The sequence below is a fragment of the Lepidochelys kempii genome, chromosome 1 (genome assembly GCF_965140285.1).
Source record: "Lepidochelys kempii isolate rLepKem1 chromosome 1, rLepKem1.hap1, whole genome shotgun sequence".
Classification (NCBI taxonomy): Eukaryota; Metazoa; Chordata; order Testudines; family Cheloniidae; genus Lepidochelys; species Lepidochelys kempii.
Genome location: NC_136380.1, coordinates 207,742,550 through 207,767,725, shown reverse-complemented (window position 1 = coordinate 207,767,725; position 25,176 = coordinate 207,742,550). Strand labels below are relative to the sequence as shown.

The window sequence follows — 25,176 nt, the reverse complement described above, 5'->3', positions numbered from 1 at the left end:
TACTTATTGTCTGAGTAAAGGGCAGCAGAGATGCACTTAGCATACCCTGATTGAGGGAGGCATCCTAACTTGAACCTCACTTGCTAAGCAGTGAAAGACAAAGAGAGTGGGAGCAGGTGTTCCTACCTGGTTGTGTGAACTCTGAATCACAGACACCATCTGAGCCTCTCCTCTCCAGTGTTTAAAGCTAGAGCTGATCAGACTCAATTGAGGGGCTACATAAGAATGGTCATACTGGGTCAGACTAGTGGTCCATCTAACCCAGTATCCTGTCTTCTGAAGAAGGACAGTGCCAGATGTTTTAAAAGAAATGAACAGAACATGGAAATGTATTGCGTGATTCCTGCCCTGTCATCCAGTCTCAGCTTCTAGCAGTCAGAGGTTTAAGTACAAGCAGGGCATGGAGTTGCATCCCTGCCCATCCTGGCTAATAGCCATTGATGGATCTATCCTCCATGACCTTACCTAATTTTTTTTTAACCCAGTTATACTTTTAGCCTTCACAACATTCCCTGGCAACAAGTTCCACAGGGTTGACTGTGTGTTGCATGAAGTACTTCCTTATTTTTTTCTTCTATTAATTTAACAGGATGACCCCTGGTTCATGGGTTAATTTCACTGGATTCCCCCTGGTTTGTGTGTCTATGTTCATTTTCTCTATACCATTCATGATTTGTATAGACCTCTACCATAGCCTCTTGATGTCCTCTCTTTTCCAAGCTGAACAGTCTCAATCTTTTTTAATCTCTGCTCATATGGAAGCTGTTCCATACCCCTAATCATTTCAGTTGCCCTTCTTTGTATTTTTTCCAATTTTAATATATATTTTTTGAGATGGGGCAAACAGAACTGCACACAGAATTGAAAGTGTGGGCATAACATAGTTGTGTGGCAGTATGATACTTTGAGTTTTATCATCTCTCTCTTTCCCAATGGTTCCTAACATTTTGTTAGTGTATTTGCCTGCCGCTGCACATTGAGCAGACGTTTTCAGTGAACTATCCATGATGATTCCAAAATCTCTTTTCTGAGTGGTAACAGCTAATTTAGACCCCACCATTTAGGGTGTATAGGTGGGATTATGTTTTCCAATGTGCATTACTTTGCATTTGTTAACATTGAATTTCATCTACCATTTTGTTGCCCAGTCACCCAGTTTTGTGAGTTCCCTTTGTAACTTTTGGCAGTCTGCTTTGGACTTAACTATCGTGGGTAATTTTGTATCATCTCCAAACTTTGCCACCTCACTGTTTTCCCCTTTTTCCAGGTAATTTATTAATACATTGAACAGCACTGATCCCAGGAGGAACCCTGTTGTTTACTTCTCTCTATTGTGAAAAATGACCATTTATTCCTACCCTTTGTTTCCTATCTTTCAACCAGTTACAGATCCATGAGAAGACTTTTCCTCTTAACCCATGATTGCTTAAGAGGCTTTGGTGAGGCACCTTGTCAAAGGCTTTCTGAAAGTCCAAGTACACTATATCCACTGGATCACCCTTGTCCACATGTTTGTTGGACTCCTCAAAGAATTCAAATAGATTGGTGAGGCAAAAGCTATGGTGACTCTTCCACAAGAGGCAGTGTTCACATATGAGTCTGATAGTTCTGTTCTTTAGTTTCAACCAGTTTGCATAGTACTGGAGTTAGGCTTTGTGACTGGAGTCCCAGGGGGGCCATGCTGAGATTGCTTAATTAGGGCAAAATGCAAAGAATGGGCAGAGAATCCTCTAAACTGGTGGTTATTCTAATACTTAGATTCACCAAGCCAGCAAAAACACAGCTTCTACAATACCTTACTGGTTAGCCAGAAGCCAGAAACACAGTTCCCTTAAAGCAACCCAGGCTTGAGCTCCCATCCAGACAGCAAAGTCAAATATGATAAGGATTACTGAAAATCTTGTTCATCATATAAAAAGTTCTACCAATCCCAAAGGATTGGACACACTAGGTTAATGAATATTTAAGATCTTACACAAACACATGTTTACAGCCAAGTCTTATTAATGAAACTAAGATTTATTAAAAATAAAAGAGAGATTATTGGTTAAAAGATTATTATGCATACAGACATGAATATAGTTCTTAGGTAATTTTCATAGTAGAGATTGTGAGCTTCAGCATTGCAAAGAGTCCATTCCAGAATCAGTTCATTAGTTACAGTCCAATGTTCAATATCAGGGTAATCCAGATGGGACTGGAGACCTCAGTCTTGACACTCAGACTTCCCCTGATGAAGATTAAGCAGATCTGAGATGAAAGGATCAGGGCCCAAGAGTTTTTATAAATCCCTGGCAGGCTGTTGTCAGCCTCTTGACAGCAGGTGTTCCTTGGGTGAAGATTAGTGGTTTTGAAGTAGCCTCCAATTTCCTAAGCATCACCTGGTAATTAGCTACATGGATTAACATAAGGCAATTGCCTACCTCCCACCATTTACAGGTAAAAAGAAAAGGAGTAATTGTGGCACCTTAGAGACTAACAAATTTATTTGAGCATAGGCTTTCGTGAGCTACAGCTCACTTCATCGGATGCATTCAGTGGAAAATACAGTGGGGAGATTTATATACATAGAGAACATGAAACAATGGGTGTTACCATACACACTGTAAAAAGAGAGATCACTTAAGGTGAGCTATTACCAGCAGGAGAGCCGGGGGTGGAGGTGGGGAACTTTTGTAGTGATAATCAAGGTGGGCCGTTTCCAGCAGTTGACAAGAACGTCTGAGGAACAGTGGGGGATGGAGGGGGGGAATAAACATGGGGAAATAGTTTACTTTGTGTAATGACCCATCCACTCCCAGTCTCTATTCGAGCCTAAGTTAATTGTATCCAGTTTGCAAATTAATTCCAATTCAGCAGTCTCTCATTGGAGTCTGTTTTTGAAGTTTTTTTGTTGAAGAATTACAACTTTTAGGTCGGTAATCGAGTGACCAAAGAGATTGAAGTGTTCTCCGACTGGCTTTTGAATGTTGTAATTCTTGACATCTGATTTGTGTCCATTTATTCTTTTACGTAGAGACTGTCCAGTTTGACCAATGTACATGGCAGAGGGGCATTGCTGGCACATGATGGCATATATCACATTGGTAGATGTGCAGGTGAACGAGCCTCTGATAGTGTGGCTGATGTGATTAGGCCCTATGATGATGTCCCCTGAATAGATATGTGGACACAGTTGGCAACGGGCTTTGTTGCAAGGATAGGTTCCTGGGTTAGAGGTTCTGTTGGGTGGTGTATGGTTGCTGGTGAGTATTTGCTTCAGGTTGGCGGGCTGTCTGTAAGCAAGGACTGGCCTGTCTCCCAAGATCTGTGAGAATGATGGGTTGTCCTTCAGGATAGGCTGTAGATCCTTGATGATGCATTGGAGAGGTTTTAGTTGGGGGCTGAACATGATGGCTAGTGGCATTCTGTTACTTTCTTTGTTGGGCCTGTCCTGTAGTAGGTGACTTCTGGGTACTCTTCTGGCTCTGTCAATCTGTTTCTTCACTTCAGCAGGTGGGCATTGTAGTTGTAAGAATGCTTGATAGAGATCTTGTAGGTGTTTGTCTCTGTCTGAGGGGTTGGAGCAAATGCAATTGTATCGTAGAGCTTGGCTGTAGACAATGGATCGTGTGGTGTGGTCTGGATGAAAGCTGGAGGCATGTAGGTAGGAATAGCGGTCAGTAGGTTTCTGGTATAGGGTGATGTTTATGTGACCATCCCTTATTAGCACCATAGTGTCCAGGAAGTGGATCTCTTGTGTGGACTGGTCCAGGCTGAGGTTGATGGTGAAATGGAAATTGTTGAAATCTTACTACATACTTCAAAGAGAAATGAAGATAGTGATATCATTACATGCACAGTTCATTTAAATGTTAACATCTCCTTGTGATCTCTGAATTAACAGAATACAGCGATAGACAGGAACTGTTTGGTTACACTGTCAACCTCTAACAATACATATGTGAAATATATACCTGAAATTCATACCCTACTTTATTCCTGATTAATTTTTATGTATAGACAAGCCCACCTGTTTGACAGAGGGATTCTTTTGGTTGGCCCCTTTTACATGTTTCTTCAAGTGCTCAATGGCACGACTACAATGGCAGATGGCTCTGGCTTCATTCTTTACATTCTTATCCTTCCATCTGTTTTTCTGGATAACTTTGGAGATGATTCTCCCATGCCCTCTCGAAATAGCCCCCCAGTGTTGAGCTCCATTAAAGCACAACAGCTCCTTTCTCAACAAATCAGTTGTAACGAGCCTCTGAGTCCTCAGGCTTGTGGTATCAGCATTTCCCTGTTAGCAAACCAGAAGCTGTCTGTGTATGCTAGGTAGAGGAGCTGTTTGAGTATTTGGGCAAGAGTATGTCTACAATGCAATTAAAAACCCACAGCTGGCCTGTGCCAGCTGACTCTGGCTAAGGGGCTGTTTAACTACCATGTAGATGTCCAGGCCCGGGGTGGAGCCCAAGCTCTAGGACCCTGCGAGGTGGGATGGTCCCAGAGCTGGGGCCGCGGTCCCAGAGCTGGGGCCGCAGTCCCAGCTCCAACATCTACACAAGTTGTTTTCAACCTGTGGTATGTCTAAGGTTGTCAGTGAACGGTAGGCTAGCCAACCCTCCAAGATTGTCCTGGACTCTCCAGGAATTAAAAATTAATCTTTAATGAAAGATTATGTCATGTGATGAAACCTCCAGGAATATATCCAACCGCAACTGGCAACCCTAGCAAAAGGTGATTTCGAAAATGCATTCTGGTTCTCTGATCAATCAAAAATAGGTGAATACCCCCACCTACAGGTCAAAACCAGGAAGTGTTGTTGTTACCATAGAAGCCCACAGTTTAGTGCCCTTTCTCATGCTGCATCAAATGCTGTGCCAAACACACGCAGCATTTTTATTTGAATTCTGTTCAGTCAGTTTTCTGTCTAAGGCTCGGTCTACACTACAGAGTTAGGTCGTTGTAAGGCACCAAAGGCATACGGCTTATGTCTGTATAGTTAGGGCGACGCAGTGTCTGTGTAGCCACTGCATTACTTACATGGGCTGCTGGCTAAAGCCCTGAAATTGACAAGAAAGTCTAGTAGGTTCCCTGCTGTGAACCCTGCACCTAGCTCACAGCAAGAGCTTGGCTGTTCCCCGGGCTACCCGCTCCCAGCAGGCTGCTGCTCCGGTTCCCCTCTCCCTCCTGAGAGCCCTGTGGGCTCCCGCTGGGCTGCTGCCCAGGCTCCTCACTCCAAGCCCAGCTGCTGGGTGCTGAGAGCCAGGGCTCTCAGCTCCCCAGGGAGCTCCCAGAGCTGTAAGAGTGTGGCTGCTCTGAGCAATTTCACTGCTGACAGGCTCTGTGCTGTGAAATTGAGTGTGGGAGGAGTTCCCCATCCAGAGCGGATGGGGAACTACAACTGTGAGCCCCATGTGGCTGTCAGTGCCCCCCCCCACTCAACTGTAAGTGCCCCCCAATGCCCCACTTCAGTCAGTGCACTGCAAGTGCTCCTAGTGAGGATGGGCTCCACTGACAGAAGGAGGACATTCATGTGGACACCAACAGCCCCTTGAATTACTGTGGTGATTGTAGGTCAATCTAAATTAAGTCGACCTAATTTTATAGTGTAGACAAGCCCTAAGGCTTCTATGGTAGGGGGTCCACGGACCACAATTTGAATTTCCAAAGGGGTCCGCACCTCCATTCAAAAATTTTTAAGGGTCTGCAAATGAAAAAAAGGTTGAAAACCACTGGTCCACACCGCAATGAAACAGCTCCTAAGCTGGAGCCCCACGAGCCTGAGTCAGCTGGCATGGGCCAGCCACAGATGTCTAACTGCAATGGAGACTTCCCCTTAGAACTTTGCTTCTTATGCCTTCACAGTGAACATGGAGAGGGGGTGATGGGGAATGGGGGCAGGGCGGTGGTCTGGGAACAGTGGGGGGCAGTGAGGGGTGGGGGCAGCGAGGAAGATCTTTGGGGGGTACAGAAGGGGCTGGTGGTTTGGGTGAGAAGCTGTGAGGTGACTGTGGGAAGGAATGAGGGTGGAGAGGGAGTGAGAGGATCAGTCAGGGTGGGGTGTATTGGGCCAGTTGGGGAGGATCAATGGGGACCGGGGCACATTAAGGGCAGTATGATCGGCCAGAATGCGGTGGGGGAAATGGGTAAGATTAATGAGGGTTGTGAGGGCAGTGGAAAACAGCGGGTTGTTGGGGTGGCAGTGCGGGGTATATGGGGACAGTGGGGTGGATGATTACTGAGAGCTGGGGGTATATTGGGAGAGTGGGTAGTATGGGTGGGGGGGCAGTGGGGTATATGGGGGGTACAGTGGAGCAATGGCTACTATGCCGGGGGGGTCAGTGGGGTGCAGGTACACTAAGACAGTAGGTAGTATGGGAGGGGGGGATCAGTGGGGCAGGGAGGGGTACGGGTGGGGTCCGCGATGTGCGGGGGGGCGGGGCTGGATTGCCTCGTGCTCGGGGGCGGGGCCCGGTGGCCGGGGCGGGGTTTCCCTGGTGACGGGCGGGAGCGGCCTGGGGGCGGGGTCAAGCCGGCCTCTAACGACGGCGGCTCGAGCCCCTGCGCTTCCGGCCCCGCCCCCTCCGGGTCCTGCCGCGCCCCGCGATGTCCCTGGTGCGGGTGGCGCGGCCCCGCGCCCCGGGGAAGAAGCCGCCGAAAGCGAAGAAGAAGCCGCCGGCGGCCGAGCGGGACTGGGACGTGAGTGGAGCCCCCCGCCCGGTACAGCGGGGGAAACTGAGGCACGGGGGGCCGCGCCCATCGCAGTCGGGGTGCGGGAGGCCTGGGGCCGCAGGGGGCCGGGGGACGCGGGCTCCTGCGCTGGTTGGGCGCCGCGGGTGCGAGCGGCGGGGGGCGGGCTCCGGAGAGGCGGGCAGACGAGCCCCGGGGCCCCGCCTCCCCCCAGCCCGCCCGGCAGAGCCCGCCCTGCCGCGCGTGCGAGCGGAGGCGGCCGTCCCCTGCCAGCCTGTGCCCGGCCCGGCGCTGATGGGCAGCCTGGCTGCGGTTCCCCCTTCCGTGTCCTTTTCTTCCTGCGCCCGGTGGCTGCCCCCCGCTGATGAGCCCTCTCCCTTGAAGGGGCTGTGCCCCTGGCGTACCGAGAGCCGGGGCATCGCCTGTGGCCTCATCCTGGCCGCTGCCAGCCCTACACCACAAGGTTTTGTTGGCCCAGCTGTGTCTGTCTGGGGCGTGGAAACACCACAGCCACTCGCCAACCTAGCTACGCTGGCAAAGCCCCCCCGCCCCCCTCCCACCGGGGGTTGACTCCTGCGGGCATTTTGCACCAAAACAATTAAAAATCTGATGCCAAAAAAAGGTCCAGATGCAGCTGGTTGGGGCTCAGCCGAGTGGGGTTCTGCGTGTGGGTGGCTCGGCAGGGTGGTCCCAGGTGCATGGGGAGTGGGGCTCGGCGGGAGGGTCGAGTATGAGGGCGGCTGGATGCATGGCGGTTGGGCAGATGTGGGAGCAGCTTTCTGCACAGGGATCCCTTCCCCTGCAGCTGAGGAGTGATGGCTGCAGGAAGTGGGGGCAGGGTGGAATTGGCAGATCTTACTGCCGCTGGGGGAGAAATCTGGGGATGGGTCTGACCGGGTCCTGGATGCCGTGCAGGGAAAGAGGAAGTCCTGTCCTCCCCAGCCCAGCCAGAACTATCAGCTGAGCCCGGCACAGGGTAGGAGCCACCAGCCAGGTCTTCGCCAGTCCCACTCCCTTCCTCACAGTGATTTACCTCTCTGCCAGCTGCTCTTGGCACCTGAAACATACTGCTGTGAAGGGTCTCAGGACCACTCTTGTGGTTTCACTTTGCTTCCTCATCAGTCATTTTTCTGCGGGGAAGCAAAGAAATATGTGAGGGACATAAATTCTGCACATGTGCAGTGGTGCAGAATTCCCCCAGGAGTAAAGAGTGCTTCTGTCAACATAGCTCATGTCTGGGGAGGTGGTGCTACTGTGCTGACAGAAAAACTCCTTAAGCTGCGTCTGTACTAGGGGGTCTGGCAGTTTAGCTATACCAGTATATCTAGAGTATAGTCTAGACCTACTATTTAAGGTGTGATATTAGAATGTGATAAGTAGGGAGACCACAGGCTTTGACTTGAGCAGTTTAGTTTACATTAAATGCAGTGGACCCTGTCTACACTAAAGTTTAAAAATTTGTCAACTAACATCACACCTTTAAATCCTAGTCTAGACAAAGCCTTTCTGGTTTAGCCAAGGTAGACATGTTTGTCTCTTCCAATGCCTGAACTCAGTGGAGCTGGCCCTGTTGGATTCTAGTGAATGAAGGCTCAAACCTATAATCTGTTCATTGTAATTTAATCTATTCAGTTCCCCAACTTTCTGAAATCTGTCAAATTTGTGATACAAATCTGTCTGGTATTGGAATGCATAGACTTGAAGAGACTATTCCACGGGCTTTCATTTTAAGGTGCTCTCTTACAGCTCATGGGCAAGTGACATCTTTCTTTAAGATTGCAAGAGTACTAGCACTTTCCAGTCTCTGCCTCTCTCATCAGCTGGCTGTTTATAATTGTTCAAAAAATTCACCTTCCAGGCTGAAAGTTTTCAGGGCTCTGTCCCCAAGTTGAATTTTTGGGAAAATTTGGGATAAAACAGTTCAGCACCAAATCATCTGGATGTAGAAAGAGCATAGTTTTTTGTCTTTAAACAGAAGTGACCACTAAACTGGGTGCAAGCAAACAATATATGTTTTAATACAGCTAAATGTATACCTCTAGGAACGATGAATGTGGGTCATACTGACAGAATGGGGACTCTACCTTGGGAAGCAGTAACTCTGAAAAGATGTGGGGGTTGTGAATAATCACCTAAACATGAACTGCCAATGTGATACTGTTGCCGAAAGAGCTAATGCCATCTTTGAACGCATAAACATGGGAATCTTGAGTAGGAATAGATTATTTTACCTCTGTATTTGAAACTAGTGTGACTGCTGCTGGAGTCCTGTATCCAGTTTTGGTGTCCAGAATTCAAGAAGAATGTTGATAAACTGGAGAGGATTCAAAGAAAAGCAACAAGAATGATTCATTAAAGGATTAGAAAACAAGCTGTATAATGGTAGACTCAAAGAGCTCAATCCATTTAGTTTAACAAAGAGAAGGTTAAGGATTGACTTGCTTACAGTCTCTGTACCTGGGTATTAAATATTTAATAATGGTCCGCTCAATCTAGCGAAGAAGAGTATAACACAATCCAATGGCTGGAAGACAAATTCAGATTGGAAATAACTCACATTTTTTAAAGTGAGGGTAATTAACCATTAGAACAGTTTACCAAGGGTCGGGGTGGATTCTCTATCACTGATTACTTTTAAATCAAGCTTAGGTGATTTTCTCAAAAATCTGCTCTGAGTTATTTTGGGGAAATTCTATGGCCTGAGTTATTCAAAAGGTTAGACTAGATGTTCACAATGCTCCCTTCTGGCCTTGAAATCTGTAATCCTCTAGTCAGATCTGCATACACAGGTTAACATTTGATAGGTAGATAATTCTCACTGAGGATCCATTACTCCATTCACCATGCGCTGTATAAGCTTCACCTTACAAAAAGTTATAGAAATACAATATTATATAATTTGCTGTTTCTATAATACACAGGGTCCTGTTTTACTTCATGGTCACAGTTTGTAGACTCCACCTCCTGCGCCAGAATCTAAGCTTCTGTACTTAAAAAAAGAGAGAGAGGCATTCATTCTATGTTTTCTATAGCTGCCTACACCAATGTGAAGTAGGTGTAAAATTCCATGACTGACTTTGAACTATGAGGATTAGACACATAGGTTAATGGTGAATTGGGCCCTGTGTGTACGTGCCTTATGGCTGTAAAAAGAACTTTCCAAAAGTGAACAGAGTGTTACTGATTCTGTGCTGTGTCAGTATGTAGACAGCCAGAAACAATAACAAAATGAACTGCCTCATTTATTACAGGCTGCATAAACCTTAGACAGAAACAAGGTATTGACTTTGAAATCTACCAGTGGTAATATCAATGTTGACATTTAAAACTCTTTTCACTGCTCATCACTGGTGGAGGAATATTCAATGAATATGCTTGTGCTAAAATACAAAACCTGCTCCCCAGGTACAAAAAGGCCCTGCTGCTCCCCAATCCACAGCCATCATTGTCAATTTCTTTTTGCATGCACCCCGGACAACTTCTACAAATGAAATTGAGTTTTCAACACAAAGTTCTGCAGCACACTGAAAACTTAAATTCTACAAGGATTATCATACTGATGGTTTTCATTTAATTAAATATGAAAATGAACACATCCATCTTTTATCTTATCTGAAGGTGCTGCAGGATTTTCAGCCTGTGGCTCCAAAGCATCATTAAAAGCCAGGGACCTTGAAGTAGAAGTCATTTGTTATAGAGTATCCTGGATCTTGCCTGCACAGTCAGAAATATGTAGGCTAAATGAAGCACTTGGCTCATTCACTGTGCATCTTCTATAGAGTGACTCTCTGGCATACACATGTATGTGAGCTTGTAGGGGGAAAAATATTGTATTATTTCTATCCTAAGTATTCTTATGGCCACCATCACTGTAGTATCTGAACACCTCACAACCTTTAGAGTATTTATCCTTACAACACCTCTGTGAGGTATTATCCCCGCTTTATAGATAAAGAACCGAGACAGGGTGGCTAAGTATTTTGCCCAATGTCACACAAGAAGTCTGGCAGAACAGGGACTTGAAACCAAATCCTATGCTAGTGCCTTAAAATTGGTCCATCCTCCCTGTCTTCCTTTTGAGAAGTAATATGTGATCATCACATAATTAAAGATTGTGTCATGATGTATGCGCCCAAGGGGGCAGAGTTAGGATTCCACACTATCATTGCCTGATTTTTGAAAGCAAAATTAATATTCTTTTAACATAGTTTTTTGATGGAATATTGTGTAGAACTGTAAAAGTGATCTATGCCATCTCTGTTCTATTTATCAATAGACACGTCTCTAAACTTGGAGCGCTTATTATTTTCGTAACTTAAAGAGCAAATCAATAGGGTATTAAAAAACATCAGTGCCTGATTCCACCTCTGTGTTTGCATTTGTGTTCTCTTGTTTCTTTTTGCAGAGCACTGTCCATGATTTAACAGTGCATCGTGCAACTCCTGAAGACATGGTAAGTCAAAAATCTGTCATTACCTCTATTCCATAGCTGGTCAATCTACTTGGTAATCTGGGGCAGATATTTCATTTTATTTCTATGAGGTGTTTTGTTTATAACATCTTAATCTCCCTTCCCTACCCACCGAAACCTTTTTTAAATATAGCTTTTTACCCCCAATAACTATATGCACAACTCCTTCTTTTAGCAGTGTCCATCTGCTTAACGTCTCCTTAAACCAGCTTATTTTAACCAATATTCTGATATATTTTCCAGTGGATCCCTCTAGAATGTTTTCCAACATGGGGTAATGGGGGGAAAAGAAAACCTTCCAATAGATAAGTTTAACCTGCATCATCTTCACTGAAGAAAAGCCTGAAAAATATGTTCTTTAGTCTTGGCATTTCCTTAATTCTTGCAGGGGGTTGAACAGGTTCACACCACTGTTACTATTCCTGCTATGTAGAGCTGCTATTCTTCACAAAGTATGAGTTCAATTCCATCCAGCTGATAGCACTAACATATAGTGTAGTGTTGTGCTCATTTAGGATTATATCTCTTGTGAGGAGGCTAGTTTTGATGACATAAGTCTCTTTCTAAATTCTATAACTTAATTATTCTCTAATCAGGGTGCTTGGAGGCCTGTGAGAATCTAATACATTAAATGTGCTATTAATCTGAATTGGATACATGCATCCCATTCAGGGGGTGGAGATACTGATACTCAACAGCAGTGCTGAATCAGGCAATGCATTTTGCCTTGTTTTCAGTGTTCTGGGTGACACTATTTCTGGGACTGTTGGATACAGCTGTTGCTGTTGTTTCAGTAATGTAGGGCAGATGGGAACCCATACATTTCCCCCTGCCCTTTGCTCTATGAGGTAACTTAAACTTTTGTTCTTCACGGAGTGGTCGACTCTGTGATTGCAGTTGCCATTCATAGATGGTGACATTACTGGCATCGCCAACATGTGGTTTGACTTCACTGTACCCAATGCATAAATTGGTAGATCCAAAAAAGAGAGCCCACTGGCAGTTTCCCTGCTGCTTGGTAAGAGTGCCTTAGCTCAGGGGTTCTCAACCTTTCTTTTTTTTTTTTTTTTAGACCCCCTCAACATGCTATAAAAACTCCATGGCCCAGCTGTGCCACTGCAACTGTTTTTCTGCATATAAAAGCCAGGCCCACCATTAGGGTGTAGCAAGCAGGGTAGTTGCCTGGGGCCATACACCACAGGGGGCACCATAAAGCTAAATTGTTCAGGCTTTGGCTTCGGCCCTGGGTGGTGAGGCTTGGGGCCCTGGACTGCAGTCCTGTGTGTCGAGGCTTTGGCTTTGGCTTTCTGCCCTGAGCCCTAGTGAGTCTAATGCCAGCCATGCTTGGCGGACCCCCTGAAACCTGCTCGTGGCCCCCCAGGGGTCCCCAGAACCCTGATTGAGAACCACTGCCTTAGCCTGTCCCTTAGATTTGAACCAAATTCTCTTCCATGCTCACATAGGTGCGGCGTCATGAGATACACAAGTCCAAGAACAAAGCACTGGTGCATGTGGAGCTACAAGAGAGAGCACTGAAGAGAAAATGGAAGAAGCAGAGGCAGGGGGCTCCTGATTCCCTAGAGAAAAGGAAGCTGGCCCTCATGCGAGAGGTAAGAGCTAGGTCTGGACTTTCAACACATGTTTTTAATTTGCCAGGAGCACGAAACTCGCACTTTGCATCTTCTTCCTCATCTCCTTTGCTATGAAGGACTTGTAGCAAAATGGAAAATTGTTCCTGCCTGTAGGTCGAAATCCACTGCCTGGCTGAATAATCAAGCTTGGCTGATGTACAGAATTGCTCACCCCTAGGTGTTCTTCTTTCAGCTACTGCAGAACATTGGTTGGAGTAGGCTCCATGGTTAACAGGCACCCAAGCCCCAAGGAGATGTGATCACGTGGTCTACATAGTATCAGATCTTACTCCTGGCCCCTGCCCATGCCTTGGCCCCAGCCATTTTTTGAATGCTGCTGTGCAGGGATCCTTACAGTTCTAAATTCCAAGCTGTGAAAGGGCGATGTATCCTGTGCTTGTCTCTTTCTCCCCCTCACACACACCATGGACTCCATTGTTTAGTGGAAATGCTAAGGTTCTTGTGTCTGGGGAACCTCTGTACCTGCAATGGCTGTATTTAATCAGAAGAAAGGAGGCCAGCAAGAAGGGGAGTGTAAAAAAGAGAGGCAGGAAGGGTGGGGAGGGGGAAGCGAAAGAAAATTGACAAAACGGGTTGAGGAGCTGTAAGCACTAGCCGGTGATCTGATGTTCCAAATTTGGAATTTAATTCTGTCCCTCACTATCTGGGCCTGCCTTAAACACTATGTAATACTACTACTTAACCAGCTTTTGAGTTCTGACTGCAGCAGCACTATCTGACTCCAGTCCGGAGGCAATAGCTTCTTACTCAATTAAATTATTTCCCCTGATTCAAACAGCCAGTAATTCCCTGCAGCATGGTTATTTGAGATGTGCCAGTTGCTGTGGGCCATGGGATTAGTCACAAGTTCTTGTATCTATAAAAGTTTGTGAGCTAGGGATTGTATATTAGCTTCATGGTGGAGGGTTACCAAGTTTCCCCTAAGAATTACATCAGTGGAGGGTAATTACTGCAGCTGCCAGGACAGGTAAACAACTCTAGAGAAGTACCACCTTCTGGGGGGACTTGCCTATGTAGGCTGAGACTGGGTTCAAGAGGACAAGGAAAGAGCTTGTCGTATAAAGGGTCAGCCTGAATTGGTTAGGTATCCCTCACTTTGATCCAGAAACTGACATGGAATTGTAATCAAAAAGGCAAACCCTGCTGGAAGGGTTTGAAGGACTAGAACCTGCCAGGGTCTACACATGGAAGAAGGCAACACTTGGTAATCTTAGTGTGTGTAGGTGTTTTTATTATATGTTGTCTCAGTAATGCTTTTGTCTTAAAATACATATATTGTGTTTTGTGAAAGCTGGCTGGCCACTCCTATTCCTGATGTTTTCCCTTGAAAGAAAGTGAATTGCATGTGCCAGACTAAAGTCTGATCTGCTGGGATAATCACCATGAACTGCATGGGGACTGCAAGCTTAAATCCCCAGTCTGAAGGGAGAGGGACATGGGTCCCAGCCCATATAGAGGTGACAGCTGGGGACCTGAGACTAAAGTGGTGCTTGTGAGCAGACCATGGAAGGGGCAGAGGCAGAGTTAACCCCAGAACTATGATAGTTGGCTATTCTGTTATTACCTGTTAAGGATAATGATACCAAAATCCCTTTCCATAATCCATGTATTTATCCTGATTTTTTGGGAAATCAGTTTGTATATGATGGTATGAAGTCTCTTCTGTGCTGTGCCTTCAGATTCTCTCTGATCAGTATCAGCTGCAGGATGTGTTGGAGAGATCTGATCAAGCCATGGCTGTGGTGAAAGACCTGTTTGGTGATGCTCCTCGCAGGCATTCAGGTAAACCATCTAATTTGTGTAAGGCAGTTCATTTAAGATTGCCACACTTTTTACAAATTTTGTCTAATTTCACAAAGTTGTAGACTGGATAATTTGGTTTAGCTCAGATTGTTTGGTTGATCTGGTTAGTTAGCATAGCATAGTTGGTTCCCTTAACATAGTACAAAGGAGAACCAGCTCTGCCTAACTATTACAGATCAGGATGACACCTAATGTGAGGGGCAGGTTATCACACACCTTGCTACTGCAGGGTTCTTATACCTTCCTCTGAAGCATCTGGGTACTGGATTAGATAGACCTCAGAATCTGATTCATTATGGCAGTTCTTGTGGTCTCACTCCTGAATGCCTCTGATGCATAGTCCTGGGTGCCCTTGGAGCTTTGTCAGTGGATGAATGAGGGTCTCTCTTGCTTGCTCTTGATCGAGAATGCAAAACCTATTGGCCCTTCTCACCAGAGAGAATGGTGGGCTCTGCAGTTTCATTCATCTTTTCTGTGAATTGCCATTTCTCTTTCACTTGTAATGACCGTATGTTCCTCTGTGCATGTGCACATTTCTCTGATTACATCAGTATGTACAGTGGCAACCCTAACCCTCCACCCAGTATGTAGTGTGACTTTGTGGCTGGCCATTAGGGTTACTCAGGAGTGATGTTCATCTCCCCTTGACTTGTGTGATATATCTCAGAGACAAAAGGGGCTTAATTTATGGTACAGAAGTCCTGAGATAGTGGTAGGACTTTGTACCTGGTTTCTCCTGAGATAATGGTTTATCAGCTAAGGTAGCCCTTTGTGTATTATGACTTCCTGTCTTCCTCTGTCTACTCTAGGTTTCCCTAACGTAACAATGGCTCCTCATTGTGACCTGGAATCCTCTCAAGGTCCCATTGTACAAAAAAGTGATCCTCCCACACAGCTTTCCATCCTTAGTGAATCTATCATGGATCCCCAGGTAATGTACTCTTTATATGGACTGTATAGTAAATGCAAGTAAACTACGTTTTCAATGCAGAGTTCTGTGGCTATGTCTTCACTTGCGTGAAAGTCAGGAATCCAAAATTAAGGTTCCTAAGCTATCCTAAATCAGGTCTTTTGTGTATAGTGTATATATTATTATAACTTATGTTTAACACTGCATACAGAGATAAAACTACATATATTATGCAGAAAATATTTTGGGTTGCTTTGGGAACCCTGACTTTGGATTTCCTTACCTTTTTGTACAAAAAGCATCAACTTTGATGTTGCATTAACATGGTTTCATTTGTGTTTTAGTTCTTAAAAAGTAAAAGTAGAAGTGATTAAATCTGGAACTAATTTCCCTGACATTTAGCTGAATGCACACACATTGAGAGATACTCAGATGCCTTTATTTCAGTGCAGTGATATCTCTGTATGTGGCTGTTTCACTGACTGAATTCAGAGTGTTCTTTTGATGTTCACTTAAGTCTGTTAACTAGTTTTTTTTGTAACCATAGCAGAACCTGCATAAATTGCAAGTTTGAACTTTTAAAACAAAATCATTTTTGCTTTAGACAAGAAAAATTTGAATAACTTTTAATGTGCTTTTCCCCCCTCGGATAACTGATATCTGAAATCATGCCAAAAATATTAACTTGACGTTGAGAACAAGGATAAGAGACTTCATCCCAAAGGGCTACTTTTCTGAAAAGTTACAAATGACAGAAAATAGGGTCTTGGCATGAAAGTGTCATATCTGTCATAAGTGTAATCTTCCTGTTATGATTCTGTACTAATATTTACGCCGTAGCACCTTGCACAAATACATAATATCCTAAACTGAATTCAGGACTGCTCTGCCAGTCAGACTGGGTTCTTTTTAAATGAAGGCATTCATTATTTGCATTTTTTGCTGTGGCCTAGGATTTATCTATGTAGCATATTGTATCGCTGCATGTGAGTTGTATGATAGGTTGAAAGTCTGGGCTTCCCAGAGGAAGCTAAGGGAGGCAGTGCCCAATCACCATTGAATTTCAGTGAGATTTGGGTGTCCAACTCTTCTGCTCTTTTGAAAATCCTGCCCAAAGATCCTGTTGTACAGCATACATAGGGCAAAATTCTGGTTACTGCAGGAGATCTTAATTCTGAATTGACTTTCCTAAGTTATGTGCACAATGAAATATTGCCCTTTTCATTGCATTACATCACTTTTTTTATGCATGTGCTGGAAATGCAATTTATGTGTGGGTTTTTATATGTAACCTACATTAAAAGAATGTTTAGATTGCAAAGTGAATCTTTCAAAACTTAGGAAATACTAGAATTTAGTTGTTGTGGCAGTATTAATTTTTCCACTTAATTACATGACCATATGTTATGTTTTTTCCACAATATTCCTGTCTCATTTGATGGCTAGAAAGGCCACTACTAAGGAAATGAGGCAGCTGTTCAATATTTTTTACCCTCAGTCATTGTGCGGCCCTTGCCTTACTGTACACAACCAAACAAAGCATTGAATACTGAAGTAGTCATTTCCTGTGGTCTTTTCTAGAGTACTCATCACTGTAGTATCCCAGTGCTTCACAAACATTAATGAATTTATTTCCTGTCTTCTCTGTAAGATGCGATTATTTTTGTCCATATTTTAGAGGTGGGGAACTACAATAAAGAGACTTCACTGGAAACACTTCCCAGAAAACAACTACTTTATTTTTTTCCTTTCTGAAGGGTGGGTTTAAATTGCTGTCATGTAACTTTTGAGATGTCTTGTGTTTTTCTGAGACAGGCTCTCAATGAAGTAGAAGGGGAAGGTTCCTCCAACTGTCAGTCAGAGGGCAGTGTGAATGAACAGGATGTGTCTTTGCACTTCAAGTCCAACATTGACACAAACAGGTCAGTGTGTGTTTCTGTCTCAGTCCACTATCGTAAGGTTTCTTGTCCATAGTATTTTAATAGCACTATCAGATGTCCAAACACCTTTGTGCTTTCTCCCATCGCTATCTGTTATGCACAGGAGTTGCTCCCCATAAATATCCACAAAGCTATTATGATATATCCTCCTTCACATCTCTCCTTAAAACTCCTCTCCCATGATGCCTACAAAACACTTGGCAGTGACTGGGCACTTGGTGAGCTGTGACTGATATTTATTACAGTTACCATAATAGTCTCATTGTTACCTTGTGTTCTCCTACCCCCCCACCCCACTGTCTCATATTTGCATTGTAAGCTACTTGGGGACAGGGGTCTTCTTTCAGTTGTATGGACAGTGCAGAGTGCAGTGGGCTCCCATTCCTGATTTGGACCTCTAGGCACTATCTCAGTACAAATAATAGGTTGACTTGTGGAATTGGATTGGTAGTTGAAACCTTAATAGCAATTAAGAGGACCCAGCGAGGAGAGTGTGTAAAGGGAAAAGAGGGCAGGCTAAGAACAGGACTCTGTGGGACCCCAGTGGACTGCAGGAGATTGGAAGAGAAGGACCTGTTGACAGACATGGCAGGCATGATCAAATAGGAGAATCAGAAGAGAACTGCACTGTGAGTCCAGAACAGATAATATATAAAGAGGAAAGGTGTGATCAACCATGTCAGAAGCAGAGGAAATGTCAAGAATGATGAGGATGGAGTAGAGATCTTTGGACTTGGCTAAGAAGAGTCTGTTAGACTTTAAGAGCTGTTTCACTGTAGTGAAGAGGCTAGAAGGAAGATTGCGGGGGATCAAGGATGGAGTTTGGAACTTGAAGTAACAGTTTCATATGGTATGTACTGTTACCTCATGTGAAGGATAGAAGGGAGGGGTAGTAGTCAGAGGCAGTTGAAATTTGGGGGTTGTCTTTTGGGGGTGGAGGATGATGACTACAGCATGTTTGTATCTGTAGAGGAAAGGACTGAGGGAGATCAGGAGTTGGGAGGGAATGGGGTCATTGGCACAGATGGCTGTATTAGAGATAGAAAGTGCGTCAGAAGCCTCAGTATTAGTCATAGAGGTGAAAAAGTTGGAGGTGGAGGAAAGAAGAACAGGGGAGATAAGAGATCATAGCAGACCTCATCTTTTTTTTGCATGTGCCAAACAAAGACCAGAACTCTTGCACTGAAGAGTTAACCACTCATGCAAAACTCAAAATCCTGGAAAAGAAGTTAAGCATATTCCTATCATACCTAACTTATGCAAACATGTGCTCACTACAGCTAACATATCATCAGATCCTCCATATACACCATTCATCATCACAACCTCCATTATTTGTGTTTTAACTCTCAGTAGTGATCTCTCTCTCTCTCTCTCAGAAACATAGAATCATAGAATATCAGGGTTGGAAGGGACCCCAGAAGGTCATCTAGTCCAACCCCCTGCTCAAAGCAGGACCAATTCCCAGTTAAATCATCCCAGCCAGGGCTTTGTCAAGCCTGACCTTAAAAACCTCTAAGGAAGGAGATTCTACCACCTCCCTAGGTAACGCATTCCAGTGTTTCACCACCCTCTTAGTGAAAAAGTTTTTCCTAATATCCAATCTAAACCTCCCCCATATGCGTATGTACTTATGTGTTGAATAACTGGAGGTTAGAAGATTGTCTTGTGAGTGCTATAAGGGGTAGATCATGTATTTGTTTCATTGTATAAGGTATGTGCTCAGTAATAAGGTTGGCTAGTATTTACGATGTTTGAGTGATTGTGGGTAGTGGTGTGCGTTTGTTGAAGGTCTGCTGTATGTGTTGGTGGATTAGTGTGAATGTCTGGTGGATGTAGGTTCGTATAGACGTACCTTTTTGTTTCCTTGATTGTGGTTCTCCATCAGTGTTGTATTGACTTCAGCAACTTATATTGTGAATGAAATTTTTATATAGAATTTTATTACATTTGGCCATGTTGGTTTGCAACTATAGCAATGTGTATTTGAGTTGATTGAGGAAAGTAGCATTGGGTTTGACGGCTGTTGTGTTGGAGTTTTTAAAGTAGCACACTTGCTGGTTTCGTTGGAGGAAATGTCAAATGTCATGTCACCATGGCCTGCTCTAAGGTTAAAGCTTAGCTTGGCAAAGCTAAAGCACTCAGGAATGGGAAAAATCCACACTCCTGAGTGCCGCAACTACACCAGCCTAAAACATTGGTGTAGATGCAGCTAAATCAACAGAAGCATTCATCCGTCAACCTAGCTACCATCACTTGGGAAGGTGGAGTTACTATAGTGACAGAAGAACCCTTTCTGTCATTATAGTGTGTATCTACACTACGGGGTTACAGCTGTGTAGCTGTAGCTATGCCACTATAACCTTCATAATGTAGACCAGCCTTGTGTTGGTTACAGTGGAGGAGTACTTGTATAACTAAAATAGAGTGGGGAAGGATTTAACTCCTTTCTAGGAATTTGAGGCTTTGCATTAATGGGGAATTTGTTTGAGCAATTTTAAGTACTTTTTACTCCTGAGGGCATTCTTGTGGCTTCGTTTTGATTCTCTGTCGGAAAATCATTTTTCTCCAGGGAAGCAAAGAACTCTGCAGTGGATGTTAATTCTGCACGTGTGCAGTGGCACAGAATTCCCCCAGGAGTAAAGACTTTTTGAGAGGCTTTTTATGGATAGATGGTAAAGATTAGCTGTAAGCATTTGTCATTTCAGATTTCAGTGTACCCTTGAACTCTCTCTCTTATGCTTATATATAGGCTACTCCACTTACTGAAAGAAGAAAACGCTGCCGGGACTTCCCAGCTACGGGCTGAGAAGCAACTGAGAACTCCTACCCCATCACAGAAAGCAAATGTAGCTGTGACTCCAACAACTGCTTTGCCATCATCAGGAGGTGCAGGTTTGGCTGTGCTAGAACATTAACTCTCAAAGGACATAGGCTGCTAACAGCATCTTACTCAGAATAATCTTAGTGGAGAGAAGGGACAGGAATAGAGTTTCAGAAATCTGAGTTGGGTTAGCGGAGTAAGGCACAGGCAGTTTGATTGTGTTTATAAATAGAGACAGGGTGGGTGAGAGATCTTTTATTTCTGTTGGCGAGGGAGATGAGCTTTTGAGCAAGACAGCACTCTTCTTCAGTCTGGTAAATGTACTCCGTGTCACAACTAAATACAAGGTGGAACAGATGGTTTAGCATCAGTAGTTAACACTTATTCTAAGTGAAGTGACCTGTTAACATCTCTCCTATCATAGGACAAAGGGGGGTTAGTGTGTGACAGATTGTTGTGGGAATAAATCGTAAATCCAGTGTCTTTATTAAGTCCATTATTTTTAGTGTCTCGCAAAGTTATGAATTTAAGCTTCCAGGCTCATCTTTTGAAGTTGTTGTGCAGGTTTCCTTTGAGGATGAGGACTGAGAGGTCAGATATGGAGTGATTTGTTTTGTGAAAAGTGTTTGCCCACGGGTGATACGGTGTTTTTGTCTCATCATTTTGCTGTGTGAGTTCATTTGTGAGTGTAGTGATTGTCTGGTTTTACCCACATAGTTGTTGTGGAGACATTTAGTGCATTGGATGAAATATTTTACAGTTAATCACTTAAAGTTGTGTGAGTGGGCTCATATGTGTGATTTGTTTTTTTTTGTTTTTAATCAGCCCTCAATGCTACCAGAGTAGTCCAGAGAGTCCATTCAAGGCTTCAGAATGAAGATGAAGAGCAGACTTCAGATTCCTCTTACACTGTGAGACAAGTGCTGAACCCAAACCCAAGAAAGCAAAAGCAAGTTTCAACAAAAGGTCTGATCCTTTTTAAAATGAATATTTCATCCAAAGTAACTTGTACCTGAGACAGTGTATCTGCCTTCCTCCAGTGTCCCTTAAAGCTCTGGTTGAGACCATATTTTCATTAAACAGTACTGATCATCAATGTCATTTATTGGAGTTAAAAGTCAAGATACAGTAGCAATTTAGTACTTAAGCTGACAGGGAAAGAGGAGAATTCTTTACTGCTTGTGATCGCTGGTTACAGTACACTTTCTCTTTGCTTGGAGTTTTACTTTCAGCTCTGGTATTTGCTAAGATTACAGAGGTAGAAGTAGTGACTACATAGTTATGGTTGCATTGTGATCTGCTCATAAAGGACTGAAATCTTGTGTGTTGAATTTAGTCTCCAAATTTGGCACAACAGCCCTTCAGGGGACAATTTGAAATTTTCATTTAAATTGTTTTAGGAAAATACCTACTAATTTTTAGGAAACATTTAAAAATTCTTCCTGTATGAAATTTGGTCTGGATGTTGTCTGAATTTTTTTAGATGCCTCTGACTTCAAAAGGGGAGGGAGGACCCAAAACAGTCTCTCTACCCAGGTCCCTCCCAACTTCTAAAATGTCTGTCACATAATGCTGTATGGATTGGATACTTATGAAATTTGACAATTCTGTGCATAAAGAATAATTCCACTTACTCCTCATAACTGAATAAATTTGCATGAAGTGGCTGAGAGGGGAAGTGCAGTCTTTGTGGGTTAATACCTCAGTTCATATGGACTGGGATCCACATCGTGCTATTACTGATTCACTGTGCAAAAGAGGCAACAATGTCATGAGGAACTAGCTCTGGATGCAGTGTGGCATTGCCAGGGCTTCATATTGCCACTGCTATTTTGGTACCACCAGGCAGCAGGACTGTGGGGAGCCAATTGGGGGAGCTGCCATGTAGGACATAAAAGGGTGTTTTAAGGGTTTTTGGGGATGGAGTGTCATCCATATGTTTTGAGATGCTGGGAGGTTATAACCTTCTTCAGCAGCAGTTCTATTCCAGTTTCTTCACTACGGCTCATATGAGGACTCGCTTCCTGTAGTTTTTCAGAAGATTGTCAGACCGAGAAGATGCCTCCGGAGTGGAGCTAGTAGCTTAATTATAGGTGCACTTTCTGCTGCAAATCCCATCCCACCCACTACACCTCAGCTCTGCTTCCCCACAGCTAAGTCTTGGTCAGATGCGCCTGAGCAGGTCTATCAAACTTTGACTCCTGCTGAGGAGCATAGCAAAGGTCCATGGGAGGTTGGGGAATGTAGATGGGGTACCTTCATGCTACTCACTTCCCTGCTAACTCACCTGTACCTCTCTACATGGCTGTCCTCATGCACTCCCTGGAACTTTTTCTGTGCTGTATTGCACAGATCTATGGTGGTGGTCAATCTATGTATTCGCAAAAAGAAAAGGAGGACTTGTGGCACCTTAGAGACTAACCAATTTATTAGAGCATAAGCTTTCGTGAGCTACAGCTCACTTCCTCAGATGCATATCGTGGAAACTGCAGCAGGCTTTATATATACACAGAGAATATGAAACAATACCTCCTCCCACCCCACTGTCCTGCTGGTAATAGCTTATCTAAAGTGATCATCAGGTGGGCCATTTCCAGCACAAATCCAGGTTTTCTCACCCTCCACCCCCCCACACAAATTCACTCTCCTGCTGGCGATAGCCCATCCAAAGTGACAACTCTTTACACAATGTGCATGACAATCAAGTTGGGCTATTTCCTGCACAAATCCAGGTTCTCTCACATCCCCCCCACCCCCATACACACACAAACTCACTCTCCTGCTGGTAATAGCTCATCCAAACTGACCACTCTTCAAGTTTAAATCCAAGTTAAACCAGAACATCTGGGGGAGGGGGTAGGAAAAAACAAGAGGAAACAGGCTACCTTGCATAATGACTTAGCCACTCCCAGTCTCTATTTAAGCCTAAATTAATAGTATCCAATTTGCTGAATTGGAATTCATTTGCAAATTGGATACTATTAATTTAGGCTTAAATAGAGACTGGGAGTGGCTAAGTCATTATGCAAGGTAGCCTGTTTCCTCTTGTTTTTTCCTACCCCCCCCCCCCCCCAGATGTTCTGGTTTAACTTGGATTTAAACTTGAAGAGTGGTCAGTTTGGATGAGCTATTACCAGCAGGAGAGTGAGTTTGTGTGTGTATGGGGGTGGGGGGGATGTGAGAGAACCTGGATTTGTGCAGGAAATAGCCCAACTTGATTGTCATGCACATTGTGTAAAGAGTTGTCACTTTGGATGGGCTATCGCCAGCAGGAGAGTGAATTTGTGTGGGGGGGGTGGAGGGTGAGAAAACCTGGATTTGTGCTGGAAATGGCCCACCTGATGATCACTTTAGATAAGCTATTACCAGCAGGACAGTGGGGTGGGAGGAGGTATTGTTTCATATTCTCTGTGTATATATAAAGTCTGCTGCAGTTTCCACGATATGCATCTGATGAAGTGAGCTGTAGCTCACGAAAGCTTATGCTCTAATAAATTGGTTAGTCTCTAAGGTGCCACAAGTACTCCTTTTCTTTTTGCGAATACAGACTAACACGGCTGTTACTCTGAAATCTATGTATTGAATACTTAGGGTTTTGTAGAAGAGTCAACTCTTCTACACAGTGTTGGTTCTGCAGAAATTTAGACCAGGGGTTCCCAAAGTGAGGCCTGAAGGAGGAGAAATTCAATGTACATTTGTCCTTCCCTGTACTTGTGGGCTGAAGGCTATTGATCAGCTGAATATTTCCATGGTTGTTGGAGTTCACCCACAAATAGTTTTGAATTGTCTGCCAAGGAAGATAAAAGTATAAACAAATGCTGGAGTTGGTGCCTTTATTTTGATGTTCATTTACCATATGTGTAAACCAGGTGTGGTCTCTGCCTCCTTGAAAGTCAGTAGGGTGGTCCTCAGAGTTAAGTCCAGTTTCTGAGGATTTAGAAACAAACTGTATTAATCTGAATGACTAGGATGCATCCATCTTTGATGTTCCTTTGTCCATTATAGTGCTGGAACAGAGTACTTCTCCCGTGGCTTATTTCAACAAAAATTAGTCTGTTTTTTTTATTGGAATCACAAACATTGTTAAACTCACAGTTGGAATTTAAAGTATTTTTTTATGTCTCTGTCTCTCTTTCAGTGAAAAGAAATCAAACTGCACAGATGGCTTCCAAACAGAGAAGAAATGATTCTCTTGCTAATGCAGTTTCCTTCGAACTCCCAAGTGGCAATAAATCTAGCTTGGATGTCCTGAATCACATGATACATGAAGTGGAGCATGAAATGGAGGAATATGAGCGATGGACAGGCCGTGAAGTACAGAGAATGCAAAACGGTCATGGCCTCACAGGGTTCACCATGTCACTGGTGAACACACTCTGTCGTCTGATGCGCTACCTCAAGGAGGTGAGTAGATGTTATGTGAACTGCTCCTGTAGCTAGAATGAATAAGCACAAAGATTATAGATTAATTTACTACCTTAACTTAGGTTTCAGAGTAACAGCCGTGTTAGTCTGTATTCGCAAAAAGAAAAGGAGTACTTGTGGCACCTTACAGACTAACCAATTTATTTGAGCATGAGCTTTCGTGAGCTACAGCTCACTTCATCAGATGCATACCGTGGAAACTGCAGCAGACTTTATATATACACAGAGAATATGAAACAATACCTCCTCCCACCCCACTGTCCTGCTGGTAATAGCTTATCTAAAGTGATCATCAGGCTGGGCCATTTCCAGCACAAATCCAGGTTTTCTCACCCTCCACCCCCCCCACACAAATTCACTCTCCTGCTGGTGATAGCCCATCCAAACTGACCACTCTCCAAGTTTAACCAGAACATCTGGGGGGGAAGGGGTAGGAAAAAACAAGAGGAAATAGGCTGCCTTGCATAATGACTTAG

At 44.1% G+C, this 25,176-nt stretch overlaps 1 protein-coding gene across 9 annotated transcripts in view; it reads left to right on the top strand.

Moving 5' to 3' along the window:
* The first annotated feature begins 6,580 nt into the window (after nucleotides 1-6,580).
* Nucleotides 6,581-25,176, top strand: part of SPICE1 (spindle and centriole associated protein 1) — a 57,496-nt gene continuing 38,900 nt past the window's right edge. For 6 of the 9 annotated variants that reach the window (XM_073310058.2, XM_073310008.2, XM_073309983.2 and 3 more), the window contains exons 1-9: nucleotides 6,581-6,705; nucleotides 11,081-11,128; nucleotides 12,610-12,756; nucleotides 14,478-14,580; nucleotides 15,411-15,532; nucleotides 17,327-17,433; nucleotides 20,204-20,346; nucleotides 21,101-21,241; nucleotides 24,414-24,679. In XM_073310058.2, coding sequence (XP_073166159.2) covers nucleotides 6,592-6,705; nucleotides 11,081-11,128; nucleotides 12,610-12,756; nucleotides 14,478-14,580; nucleotides 15,411-15,532; nucleotides 17,327-17,433; nucleotides 20,204-20,346; nucleotides 21,101-21,241; nucleotides 24,414-24,679 — 1,191 coding nt within the window. In that variant the 5' untranslated portion in view covers nucleotides 6,581-6,591. The remainder of the gene's footprint in view (nucleotides 6,706-11,080; nucleotides 11,129-12,609; nucleotides 12,757-14,477; nucleotides 14,581-15,410; nucleotides 15,533-17,326; nucleotides 17,434-20,203; nucleotides 20,347-21,100; nucleotides 21,242-24,413; nucleotides 24,680-25,176) is intronic. The other 3 variants (XM_073310001.2, XM_073310029.2, XM_073309992.2) reach the window with 2 other exon arrangements.